General features: G+C 27.6%; 1 protein-coding gene across 2 annotated transcripts; it reads left to right on the top strand.

Moving 5' to 3' along the window:
- The first annotated feature begins 1,125 nt into the window (after window positions 1–1,125).
- LOC142224206 (B9 domain-containing protein 2-like) lies at window positions 1,126–11,931 on the top strand. 2 transcript variants are annotated; one of them, XM_075293987.1, is made up of 4 exons: window positions 1,589–1,726; window positions 1,780–2,618; window positions 9,706–9,856; window positions 10,534–11,931. In XM_075293987.1, the coding sequence occupies exons 2-4, from the start codon at window positions 1,899–1,901 to the stop codon at window positions 11,847–11,849; spliced, it is 2,187 nt and encodes a 728-aa protein (XP_075150102.1). In that variant the 5' UTR covers window positions 1,589–1,726; window positions 1,780–1,898; the 3' UTR covers window positions 11,850–11,931. The 2 variants fall into 2 exon arrangements, with proteins under 2 accessions (XP_075150103.1, XP_075150102.1); XM_075293988.1 differs by lacking the exons at window positions 9,706–9,856; window positions 10,534–11,931 and adding an exon at window positions 1,126–1,308 and having other exon boundaries at window positions 1,375–1,726; window positions 1,780–2,005.
- Window positions 11,932–14,793: the final 2,862 nt, after the last annotated feature.

Below are 14,793 nucleotides of genomic sequence, written 5' to 3'. Positions count from 1 at the left end.
AAAAAATAGAATTTCGACGAAATTTTATATAAAAAGGAAACATCCAGAAAATCTTCTATACACAAAATATAAAAAAAAAATTCCATAGAACAAAATTTCGCCGAAATTTTCTATGGAAACAAAATTTCGTAGAAATTTTCTGTAGAAATTTTATTTCTTCGACATTTTCTTTAAAAATAAAATTTTGTGAAAATTTCCTATAAAAATAAAATTTCTTCGAAATTGTCTATAAAAATAAAATTTCGTCAAAATTTCCTATAAAAATAAAATTTGGTCGAAACTTTCTATAAAAATAAAATTTTGACGGAATTTTCTATAAAAAAAAATTTCGAGAAATTTTCCATAAAAATAAAATTTCGTCGAAATTGTCTATACAAATAAAATTTCGACAAAATTTTTTCTAAAATAAAATTTCTTTGAAATATTACATAAAAATAAAATTTCTTCGAAATTTTTTATAAAAATAACATTTCGTCAAAATTTTCTATAAAAAACGATACTTTTTATAGAAAAAAATCTCCAGGAAATTTTCTATAGAAATGAAATTACGACGAAATTTTCTATAAAAATAAAATTTAAAAAATCTATATAATAAAATGCAGACGAAATTTTCTATAAACATAAACATTAAACGAAATGTTCTTTAAAAATAAGATTTTGTCGAAATTTTCTATAAAAATAAAATTTTGTCGAAATTTTCTATAAAAAATAGAATTTCGACGAAATTTTATATAAAAAGGAAACATCCAGAAAATTTTCTATACACAAAATATAAAAATAAAATTCCATAGAACAAAATTTCGCCGAAATTTTCTATGGAAACAAAATTTCGTAGAAATTTTCTATAGAAATTATATTTCTTCGACATTTTCTATAAAAATAAAATTTCGATGAAATTTCCTGTAAAATAAAAATTCGGTAAAATTTTCTACAAAACATAAAGTTTTTTACGAAATTTTCTATAAAAATAACCATTTTTTTTAATAATAATAAAATTTACTTGAGGAATATTCTAGTGTTAATTGAATGTTTTCAATGTCCTTACTGTGCGAAATTTCCATGACTACGGTTACCATAGGATGCCAAGTTCTTTATTCACAAAATAAGCTGTCACATTTATATGGAAGGTTATACAGTACAACAGCTATTGAAGGAAGAAATTTGAAGGAAAATAAATATTCAAAGTAAATGTTGAATGAATTTGGAGTTGGTTTGTTTTCATGGCGGAGGTTTATGTGATTGGACAAATACTAAAAGCTGTTGATTTTCAAGAACCCCATATATTCTGCAAGTGGAGCTTACAAAGTGGTGAGTGGTAATATGCCACAGACACAAATTGTAAAGAAAATAATTTCAAATATTTTTGCGTCTCAGGTACTGCTTGGCGTATTGTACAAGGAGAAGCTCAGGGTCAAACTTTTGTCTCGGGCAATCGCTTGGAATCCTCATCAGACTTTTGTCAACCCTTGGATATACACTTGTCTACAGCTTCTGTTCAAGGTTGGCCCAAACTTCATTTGGAAATTCATGCGGTCAATGTTTTAAATAAAAGTTGGCCTGTCGGTTATGGTCAGGTGCATTTGCCCAGCAAACCAGGTCTTCATCGCTTGGAAGTATTAACCTGGAAAATAGCTCCTCGCTCTTGGTACGATAGTTTAAGAGAAAAATTTGGTGGCGGAGGTTTGGCTTTGTGCAAAGAAGATTTGATTTTTACAGGCTTGGAAAGGTGAGATTCCTGAGGCTCTGGAATTCTTAATAATAAAGTTGTTTTTGTTTCAGATATAAACTCCATACACGTTCTTCCGGCAAAGTTATTATTGATATAAATTTAATTTTTCGAAATTTTGCCAAATTTGGTATAGAATTTAAGTAGAGTGTGATCTCAAGAACTTTCCAAGATGACTCTTAGACTTTGGCTATTGTGTTGTATCACCATTTATACTTTTAGATCAGTGGATTCAGTTAAAATTGGTGTATCCAAGCATGTGGTAACTTCTACAACCTCGATGCCAAGTATAACAAGTACTTCTAGCCAGGAGCAGGTGGATGAGGAGACCTTAGAATCAGTAACAGAGCCTTATTCAACAACTTTAGTTAGTTCAACAACTCCAGAAATTCCACATACATCGTCAACATTAAAACCAACAAAAAGGACAACCACCACAACATTACCACCTGATGAAGAATGGCCAGAATTTCCACCCCGAAAGAAACCAACTACCCCTAAATCAACTACCATCAGCACCAAGAAACCTATGACAACCAGTAAAACGAAATGGAAAACCTCAACTACCACCACAGAAATGCCACAAACTACAAATATCTCTATGTCATCAACGGAATTTCTAAATACTTCCAAAGCAATTAGGGGACACCCTAATAAATATTGTTTTTGCGATATAACCTCTTATGGTTGTGATATAAATTGCTGTTGCGATCCAGACTGTTCTAATGAAGCTCTAAATGTGTTCAAATGCCTTAAGGAAATTTCCAATGACTATGAACTTCATGAGGGACGATTTGAAGATTTTAAATTTCAACATGGTTTACCATCGTGTGAGGTGAATGATGGTTGGCTTTGTGTCTTTAGAACGAATATACCAGCTAAGGAGAAAAAGGTAAGTGTGTGATTCAAAAAAAAAAGTACAAAAATATTATTTTTCAGCTTCCTTGGATTTTAGTTTTCTATAGAAACAAAAATTTTAAAAATTGTCTACAGAAATAAAATGACGATATTTTCTATAAAAATCAAATTTTGACGAAATTTTCTATAGAAATAAAAAATTTTAAATTTTTCAGAAATAACATTTCCACAAATATTTCTATAGAAATAAAATTTTGAAGAAATTTTCTATAAAAATAAAATTTCGACGAAATTTTCTTTCATAATAAATTTTCGAGGATGTTTCGTAAAAAATTCCTTAAAATTTTATATAAAACAAATTTTAGCCTAAGTTTTGTACAAAATTAATTTCGAAAAATTTTTCTGCAAAAGTAAAATTTCGACGAAATTTTCTATAAAAATAAAATTCGACGAAATTTTCTATGAAAATAAAATTTTGACGAAATTTTCTTTGAAAATAAAATTTCGACGGAATTATCTACGAAAATAAAATTTCGACAAAATTATCGTCAAAATTTTCTTTAAATACATTTCGCTTAAGTTTTCTATAAAAATAAAATTTCGATGAAATTTCCCACAAAAAAAGAAAATTTCGATGAAATTTCCTATAAACAAAAATTTTGACGAAATTTTTTATAAAATGAAATTTTAACGAAATTTTCTATAGAAAAAATCGATACAATTTTCTATAAAAATAAAATTTCGAAGAAATTTTCTAAAAAATAAAAATTTTCTATAAATTCGATAAAATTTTCTATTAAAAATAAGTTCGATAAAATTTTCTATAAAAATAAAATTTCGCCGAAATTTTCTGTAAAAATGACATTTCGACGACATTTTCTATAAAAATAAGTTCGATAAAGTTTTCTATAAAAATAAAATTTCGACGAAATTTTCTATACAAATAAAATTTCGAAGGAGTTTCCTAAAAAAATCGTTAAAATTTTATATAAAAAAATTTTAGCCTAAGTTTTGTACAAAAATAAAATTTCTACGAAATTTTCTGTAAAAATAATTTTCTATGAAAATAAAATTTCGACGACATTTTCTATAAAAATAAAATTTCGACAAACTTATCTATAAAAATAAAATTTAAACAAAATTATCTATAACAATAAAATGTCGACGAAATTTTTCTTTAAAGTGAAATTTCAAGGGATTTTTCAAACAAAATCGTCAAAATTTTCTTTAAATCTGTTTCGCTTAAGTTTTCTATAAAAATAAAATAAAATTTCGAGGAGATTTCGTAAAAAATTTCTTAATATTTTATATAAAACAAATTTTAGCCTGAGTAAAATTTCGAAGAAATTTTCTATGAAAATAAAATTTCGACGAAATTTTCTATGAAAATAAAATTCGACGAAATTTTCTATGAAAATAAAATTTCGACCAAATTTTATTTTTATAGAAAATTTATCTATAAAAATTCGACGAAATTATCTATAAAAATAAAACTTCGACGAAATTTTTTATAAAATAAAATTTCGGCAAAATTATCTATAAAAATAAAACTTCGACGAAATTTTTTATAAAATAAAATTTCGACAAAATTATCCTCAAAATTTTCTTCAAATAAATTTCGCTTAAGTTTTTTAACGAAATTTTCTATAAAAAAAATTGATAAAACTTTCTATAAAAATAAAATTTCGACGAAATTTTCTATAAAAATAAAATTTCGACGAAATTTTCTATGAAAATAAAATTTCGACGAAATTTTCTGTAAAAATAATATTTCGACAAAATTATCTATAAAAATAAAAATTCGACGAATTTTTTTATAAAATAAAATTTCGACAAAATTATCGTCAAAATTTTCTTTAAATAAATTTCCCTTAAGTTTTCTTTAAAAATAAAATTTCGGTGAAATTTTATATAAAAAAAATTCGACGAAATTTTTTATAAAATGAAATTTTAACGAAATTTTCTATAACAAAAAAATCGATAAAATTTGCTATAAAAATAAAATTTCGAAGAAATTTTCTATAAAAATAACATTTTGACGAAATTTTCTATAAAAATAAAGATTTGGCGAAATTTTCTATAAAAATAAATTCGATAAAATTTTCTGTAAAAATAAAATTTCGACGGAATTTTCTATAAAAATAACATTTCGACGAAATTTTCTATACAAATAAAATTTCGACGAAATTTTCTACAAAAATAAAATTTCGACGAAATTTTCTATAAAAATAAAATTTCGACGAAATTTTCAATATAAATAAAATTTTGACGAGATTTTCTAAAAAAATAAAATTTTGACGAAATTTTCTATAAAAATAAAATTTTGACGAAATTTTCTATAAAAATAGAATTTTGACGAAATTTTCTATAAGAATTTTATTCCGAAATCTTCTATAAATATAAAATTTCGAAGAAATTTTTTATACAAATAATATTTCGACGAAATTTTTTTTGAGAAACAAAATTTTGAATACATTTTCTATCGAAATAAAATAAAATAAAACAAATAAAACAACTTTTTGTATAGAAATAAAAATTTAAAAAATAAAATTTCGACGAAATTTTTTATAAAACTTAAACTTTGGCGAAATTTTCTATTATAATAACATTTCGACGAACTTTTCTATAAAAAGGCGAAAAAGGTAAGTGTGTGATTAAAAAAAATATATATAAAAATATTATTTGTAAATATTATTTTTAGGTTATTGAATTGTAACCTAAATATTTGAAATTTTGACTAAATTTTCTATAGAAATAAAATCAAGACGATGTTTTCTATAAAAATAAAATTTGGACGAAATAAATAAAATTTCGACGAAATGTTATACAAAAATAAAATTTCAACGAAATGTTCTATAAAAATAAACATTCAACGAAATTTTCTATAAAAAAATAAAATTTCAAGGGACTTACAAAAATCGTGACAAAATTCTAAAACTAAAATTTCGGCGAATTTAAAACTGAAATTTCGACAGATTTGTCAAAATCATCTATAAAAAAATTGCATAAGTTTTCTATATGAATAAAATGTTGACGAAATTTTCTATAGAAATAAACTTTTGACGACATAAAAATAAAATTTCGATTATATTTTCTATAAAAATAAAATTTTGACGACATAAAAATAAAATTGCGACGATAAAAATTTTCTATAGATATAAAATTTCGACGAAATTTTCTATAAAAATAAAATTTTGGCGAAAGTTTCTATTTAACTAAATTTACGACTACATTTTCTTTAAAACTAAAAACCAAAATCGTCAAAATTTTTTATTAAAAAAAATTGCCTAAGTTTTCTACACAATAACGATTCCACGAAATTTTCCAAAAAAATAAAATGTCGATGAAATGTTCTATAAAAATAAAATCACGAAGAAATTTCCTATAAAAATAACATTTCGACGAAATTTTTTATAAAAATAAAAGTTTGACAAATTTTTTGTATATAAATAAAAAAATTTCAACGCAATGTTCTATAAAATAAAATTTCAACGAAATTTTCTATAAAAAAGATTCAAGGGACTTACAAAAAAATCGTGACAAAATTCTAAAGCTAAAATTTCGGCGAATTTAAAACTGAAATTTCGAGAGATTTTTCTACAAAAAAAATCGTCAAAATTATCTATAAAAAATCCGTAAGTTTACTATATGAATAAAACGTTGACGAAATTTTCTATAGAAATAAACTTTTGACGATATAAAAAAAATTTCGACTATATTTTCTATAAAAATAAATTTTCTAGAGAAATTTTCTATAGGAATAAAATTTTGACGAAATGTTCTTTAAAACTAAAATTTTGAGGGACTTACAAAAAAAATCATCAAAATTTTCTATAAAAATTTGGCCCAAGTTTTCTATAGAAATAAAATTTTGACGAAATTTTCTACAGAAATAAAATTCTGATGAAATTTTCTATAGAAATAAACTTTTGACGACATAAAAATAAAATTGCGACGACGTTTTCTATAAAAATAACATTTTTATAAAAATTTTCTATAGATATAAAATTTTGACGAAGTTTTCTATAAAAATAAAATTTTGGCGAAAGTTTTTATTTAACTAAATTTACGACTACATTTTCTTTCTAAAAACCAAAATCGTCAAAATTTTTTATAAAAAAATTTTGCCTAAGTTTTCTACACAATAGCGATTCCACGAAATTTTCCATAAAAATAAAATTTCGATGAAATGTTCTATAAAAATAAAATCACGACGAAATTTTCTATAAAAATAACATTTCGACGAAATTTTTTATAAAAATATAAGTTTGACAAATTTTTTGTATATAAATAAAATTTTGATAAAATTTTTTATATGAAAACAAGTATATACGGCCGTAAGTTCGGCCAGGCCGAAGCTTATGTACCCTCCATCATGGATTGCGTAGAAACTTCTTCTAAACACTGCCATCCACAATCGAATTACTTAAGTTGCGGTAACGCTTGCCGATGGCAAGGTATCTTAAAACCTCCTAACACCATCTTCTAAATTGTATGTAAGTCCATACGTGGTATATATTAAATGAAAAAAGATCGATCCAATACGTATATAATTCAGTTTGACAAAATAGACATGAAATTTTGACAAAATTTTCTACAGAAATAAAATTTTAACAAAATTTTCTATAGAAATAAAATTTTCACAAAATTTTCTATAGAAATAAAAATTTTGACAAAATTTTCTATAGAAATACACTTTTGACAAAATATTCTATAGAAATAAAATCTTGGTAGATTATTTTTGGCTCGAGTGGCAACCATGATTATGAACCGAATAAAATTTGAACAAAATTTTCTATAGAAATAAAATTTTGACAAAATTTTCTATAGAAATAAAATTTTGACAAAATTTTCTATAGAAATAAAATTTTGATGAACCGAATAAAATTTTTACAAAATTTTCTCTAGAAATAAAATTTTGACAAAATTGTCTATAGAAATAAAATTTTGACAAAATTTTCTATATAAATAAAATTTTGGTAGATTATTTTTGGCTCTAGTGGCAACCATGATTATGAACCGATATGGACCACTTTTTGTGTGATTGGACCAATTTTGGTATGGTTGTTAGCGACCATATACTAACACCACGTTCCTAATTTGAACCGGATCGGATGAATTTTGCTCCTCCAAGAGGCTCCGGAGATCAAATCTGGAGAACGTTTTATATGGGGGCTATATATAATTATGGACCGATATGGACCAATTCTGGCACGGTTGTTAAAGATCATATACTAACACCATGTTCAAAATTACAACCGGATTGGATGAAATTTGCTTCTCTTGGAGACTTCGCAAGCCAAATCTGGGGATCGGCTTATATGGGGGCTATATATAATTATGAACCGATGTGGACCAATTTTTGCATGGTTATTAGAGACCATATAACAATATCATGTACCAAATTTCAGGCGGATCGGATGAAATTTGCTTCTCTTTGAGGCTCCGCAACCCAAATCTGGGGATCGGTTTATATGGGCGCTATATATAATTATGGACCGATGTGGACCAATTTTTGCACGGTTGTTAGAGACCATATACCAATACCATTTACCAAATTTCAGCCGGATCGGATGCAATTTGCTTCTCTTTGAGGCTCCGCAAACCAAATCTGGGGATCGGTTTATATGGGCGCTATATACAATTATGGACCGATGTGGACCAATTTTTGCATGGTTCTTAGAGATCATATACCAACATCATGTACCAAATTTCAGCCGGATCGGATGAAATTTGCTTCTCTTTGAGGCTCCGCAAGCCAAATCTGAGGGTACCTTTATATGGGGGCTATACGTAAAAGTGGACCGATATGGCCCATTTTCAATACCATCCGACCTACATCGATAAGAACTATTTGTGCCAAGTTTCAAGTCGATAGCTTGTTTCGTTCGGAAGTTTCAACAGACGGACGGACGTGATTTCAACAGACGGACGGACGGACGGACATGCTTAGATCGACTCAGAATTTCACCACGACCCACAATATATATACTTTATGGGGTCTTAGAGCAATATTTCGATGTGTTACAAACGGAATGACAAAGTGAATATACCCCCATCCTATGATGGAGGGTATAAAAAGTTAAGTCAAGTCGATAGCTTGTTTCGTTCGGAAGTTAGCGTGATTTCAACAGACGGACGGACGGACGGACATGCTTAGATCGACTCAGAATTTCACCACGACCCACAATATATATACTTTATGGGGTCTTAGAGCAATATTTCCATCCTATGATGGAGGGTATAAAAAGTTAATATACCCCCATCCTATGATGGAGGGTATAAAAAAAATCACAAATTTTTCTATAAAAATAAAGCTTCAACGATATTTTCAATAAAAATAAAAAAATATTCTAAATCTTCTATAAAAATAAAATGTGCACGAAATTTTCTATAAAAACAGTTGGCAATTAACTTTCATAAAAAACAGACGTAAACTCTCTATACATTTTTGATTATTCGTTAAACAATTGTAATATCGCCGTTGAAGACTAACGATGATAGTCGAAATATTGGATATTAAATTTAATAATTAATAAGAAAACCAATTTTTATTAAGAAAACCTCAAGCCAAAATAATAAAAAATAAAAATAAAATTTCGAGAAAATTTTCTATAAATATTTGAAGAAATGTTTATAGAAATAAAATGTTGCCGAAATTTTTTATAGGAAAAACATTTTCCACAAAATTTTCTATAGAAATCAAATTTCGACGAAATTTCCTATGAAAATAAAATTTCAAAGAAATTTCCTATGAAATTAGAAATTCGACAAAATTTCTAATTTCGACGAAAACGCCTTGTTAAGGTATTTAAAACAACAGTTCTAACGGTCCATCGAAAATGGTATTTTTCATAAAAACCGACAAACGGTGGTACAAAATAAACCAGCCTACCAATGCCAATTATGTTCTTGGACGAGTTTTGAGTGTTCAGTGGTAATATTAGAAATTATTAGCACGCATATTATAATGTTTGAGTATGAACTAGGTTATCAGATACAGATTTCGAACCTGTCTGTAAGGAACATATTCTATTCGCCTCTAAATTTCCTACAAACAATTCCTTAAAATTGTCTAATATTGATAATTTTGTTTTTAATTAATATCATCTCATTTGTAGATTCACCCAAACTTTTTCGACAATTCACGCTATTACCAATGGCCAAATTTGTTAAAAGACGATATTGAAACAATTAATACCCGGGAACTGTATGTATATGGAAACCCTTTAAAATTGATAAATATGGAAACCAATGAAATGCGGAATTTTGGTAAGTTAACATCAAATATTTTTTTCTTAATCTATGAAAATTAATTAGTACGTTAACTAATGGCCAATGAGGTTGTATATACTTTTGGACTGATATGGAACGATTTTTGCATGGTTATTAGTGGACATATACTAATATCACGTACTAAATTTCATGCGGATCGGAAGCAATTGACTCCTCCCAGAGGCTCCGCAATTCAAATCTGGGGATCAGTTTATATGGAAATTGTATATAATTATGGACCGATATGGACCAATTTTTGCATGGTTGTTAAAGAACATATACTAACATCGCGTACCGAGTTTCAACCGGATCGAACGATTTTGTCAGTTTCTGCAGTAATTCGTTCATTTGTGAAAGGTTAATTAGAGCGAATACAGACCGTCACGTTTACTGCACCATTTTGGCTTGGAGTGTCCCATCGGAATTATTCTTCAGTTTACTTTTGTTAATTCGTTAATAATTCTATGAATATTCCTGAGGATTGAAACTTCTCTGCACATATCATCGAATTCACTGTCTTGCTGACCTGACTGAAGTATTTTGAGTTTGCGACGTTTGTCACTTTTTTATGATATGAAGCGTTTGTGACGTTTACAAAAGTTCTCTGGGTGTATAACATATTTTTAATTATCGTAATTTTTTTAATTATCTTACCTCAACTTCTCTTTTCTCAGATTTACCATCATCCCTAAAACCACCCTATTGTCAAACCAAGGAGCCCATAAAATATCTTAAATCACAAAGAAGGACATGCCTCATTGCCAAAAACAAACAAATAAAAGAAATGCAAAATTATCTAAAGGAATTAAAGGCATCCCATAAACTTCTTCAGAAACCTACAATTTCAAATGAGATCTTTCATTCCAAAGAGTTGAACAATTATCTGGTCAATATAACATTGCATTGGTGTAATACAACAACAGAAAAATGCCAAAAATTCATAAAGTCTAAAGAGCATTTAAATGGATCAATTTTCAATAAAATTCAAATAAACATTTTTCACAACTTCACTAATATCCAAGGGGCCGATATCGCTATATGGTATGACAAAAAAGAAAATAATGAAGAAACCAATGCAGAATTCTGGTTACAATATGACATCAATTTTTGGAATAAAACTTTGGAGGTCTTAAAGGACAACGTGACAAATACCTATAAGGAATATCATAAAATTAGTTCAGGCCCTTTGGGTTACATTATTGGTAGACCTATAATATTTTCCAAATATGTAAAGGTCAATAAGTCATTACCTTTAACTGAAAAGAATCGTCAATTGAATTATTTTAATGACGACGATGATGAGAATAATAATGAAGACTTAAATACTTTGCCTGTATTTAAGAAGCAACAAGGTTTATGTAAACATCCTCCTCCAAGGAATACCAACGGAGCTATGGCTATGGAAACTATTAACTATGGCATTAATTTAGCCAAACAATGTAAACTTAAAATGGAAAATGTCTCAATTAACCCCAAGGATCCCATGAAAACTAACTACACTGCTATCTGTTTGCAATTACAGGACGCGATACATCATCAATTTTTTGGCTTTCATTTCAAATCGGAAGACATTTCCTTATATTATGTCTCTCAATTGGGAAGACCACAAAATGACTCAAACAAATGGATAAACTTAAATGTCTACAATGGCGATTTTGATCCTGTATATGGTCAATATCTAGAAAATACTGGAAATTTCATATGCCGTAATATTCTACTAAGTCTATCGTATGAGTTCCGCATGCGTAACATGGATGTGTATACCAGGAATGGTGACTTAGGACAAAATCAAAATGTCCTCAAATATGCAAATCTTATAATGGGCGAAAGACATGATTTGGAATTTTCTTCTGATGAAGATATTGAAGTTCCTTTAACTTTAACCATACGATTTTATGACATTAATGAAAAGGCTGCATCAGCTTCTAGTTGTCTATGTAGTTCTATACTAATGATTATTATAAGTTTTATACTAGCAGTTCATATTTAATCTATAATAGAGTTTGTAGATTGAAAATATTTATCAGTCATGCTAAAGCTTGAATATTTTAGAAAATAAAAATTACCAAAAATGCCGTTGTGTCTCAGTTAGAATGGTCAAAACCTTTGGATAAAAACTGATGAATCTGTTTATCTTGTATGTTTTCGTGAAAATCCCATTTTCGGTGGAGGCCACGACCAGAAAAGTACACTCTGAAAGAATCAACTCAGGTCAGATAATGAATCCCCTAGTCTGATTTTTGGCAGCTCTGAAATAAACTTTTGGCAAAATTTCTATGGAAATAAAATTTTGAGAAAATTTTCTATAGAACTAAAATTTTGACAAAATTTTCTAAAGTAATAAAACTTTGACAAAATTTGACTAAATTTACTATAGCAATAAAATTTTGACAAATTTTCCTATAGAAATAAAATTTTGACAAAATGTCTTATAGAAATAACATTTTGGCAAAATTTTGTTATAGAAATAAATTTTTGCAACACTTTTCTATAGATATAAAATTTTGACTAAATTTTCTATAGAAATAAAATTTTGCAAAAATTTTTTATAGAAATAAAATTTTCTATAGAAATAATTTTTTTACAAAAATTTCTGTAGAAATAAAATTACGACAAAATTTTCTATAGAAACAAATTTTGAAATTTTCTATAGAAATAAAATGTTGACAAAAATTTTCTGTAGAAATAAAATTTTGACAAAATTTTGTAATAGAAATACAATTTTGCAAAACTTTTCTATAGATATAAAATTTTGACTAAATTTTCTATAGAAATAAAATTTTGCAAACATTTTCTATAGTAATAAAATTTTTGCAAAATTTCCTATAGAAATAAAATTTTGCAAAAATTTTCTATAGAATAAAATTTTGACAAAATTTTCTATAGAAATAAAATTTTGCAAAAATTTTCTATAGAAATAAAATTTTGTAAAAATTTTTTATTATTATTATTATTAGTTTATTTAAAATCATAATAAATTATGAAAATAAATACAACAAGTATATACAGCAGTAAGTTCGGCCGGGCCGAATCTTAAATACCCACCACCATGAACCAGATATTAGGGTTTCCTTTGAAATTTCAGGAGGGCTAGAGGACTTGAGGACACTTCCCGAAGATAAATTTAAAGATTTCACCTATGAGGACTATATCAGATTCTGAATTTATAAGAACCATTTTTGCTTGAGTTTTAGAGGAATCATTAACATCTCTTGTAAGTGTGCAAGAAAAATATAAAATAACGTCTTGATTTGAAATCTTAAATCTGTAGAAGTAAAATCTGGAAATTTTACACTGAGTTTCAAACAATTTTCATGATCAGTATTTACAATTTCTGGCAAATTAGATAAAAACTACGGTTTCTAGAAACCCAAGGAGTTTAATCGGGAGATCGTTCTGATGGGGGTATACTAAAATATGGACCGATACTCACCGCTTTCGGCACACCTCTTTATGACCCGAAAATACCTATAGATTTCCAATTTCAGGCAAATAGGATAAAAACTTCGGATTCTAGAAGCCCAAGAAGTAAAATCGGGAAATCGGTCTATATGGGGGCTATACAAAAATATGGACCGATACTCACCATTCTCGGCACACCTCTTTATGGTCCTAAAATACCTCTAGATTTCCAATTTCATACAAATTGGATAAAAACTACGGTTTCTATAAGCCCAAGACCCCAAATCGGGAGATCGCTCTATATGGGGGCTATACCAAAATATGGACGGATACTCACAATTTTTGGCACACGTATTTGTGGTCCTACAATACCTCTAGATTTCCAATTTCAGGTAAATTGAATAAAAACTGCGGTTTCTATAAGCCCAAGAAGTAAAATCGGGAGATCGGTCTATATGGGGGCTATACCAAAACATGGACCGACACTCACCATTTTTGGCACACCTCTTTATGGTCATAAAATACCTCTAGATTTTCAATTTCGCGCAAATTGGATGAAAACTACGGTTTCTATAAGCGAAAGACCCCAAATCGGGAGGTCGGTTTATATGGGGGCTATACCAAACCATGGACCGACACTCACCATTTTTGGCACACCTCTTCAAGGTCCCAAAATACCTCTAGATTTTCAATTTCGCGCAAATTGGATGAAAAGTACGGTTTCTATAAGCGAAAGACCCCAAATCGGGAGGTCGGTTTATATGGGGGCTATACCAAAACATGGCCCGATACAGCCCATCTTCGAACTTGACCTGCGCGCAGACAAAAGACGATTCTGTGCCAAATTTCAGGACGATAGCTCCATTATTGAATGCTGTAGCGTGATTACAACAGACAGCCAGACAGACAGACAGACGGACAGACGGACATGCTTATATCGTCTTAGAATTTCTCCCTGATCAAGAATATATATACTTTATATAGTCGGAAATCGATATTTCGATGCGTTACAAACGGAATGACAAACTTATTATACCCCGTCACCATTCTATGGTGGTGGGTATAAAAAAACGAAAGTACTAACAACTAAGGTTTTCGACCTATAAAAATTTTTTATAGATATGAAATTTTGACAAAATTTTCTAAAGAAATAAAATTTTGTCTAAATTTTCTATAGAATAAAATTTTGACTAAATTTTCTATAGAAATAAAATTTTGCAAAAATTTTCTAAAGAAATAAAATTTTGCAAAAATTTTCTATAAAAATCAAATTTTGCAACAATTTTGTATAGAAATAACTTTTTTACAAAAAATTTTGTGGAAATAAAATTTTGCAAAAATTTTCTATAGAAATAAAATTTTGTAAAAATTTTTTATAGATATGAAATTTTGACTAAATTTTCTATAGAAATAAAAATTTTCAAAAATTTTCTATAGAATAAAATTTTGACTAAATTTTCTATAGAAATAAAATTTTGCAAAAATTTTCTATAGAAATAAAATTTTGCAAAAATTTTCTATAGAAATTAAAT

The sequence above is a fragment of the Haematobia irritans genome, chromosome 2, assembly GCF_050003625.1.
Source record: "Haematobia irritans isolate KBUSLIRL chromosome 2, ASM5000362v1, whole genome shotgun sequence".
In the NCBI taxonomy this organism is placed as follows: domain Eukaryota; kingdom Metazoa; phylum Arthropoda; class Insecta; order Diptera; family Muscidae; genus Haematobia; species Haematobia irritans.
This window is presented reverse-complemented; position numbering and strand designations above follow the sequence as displayed.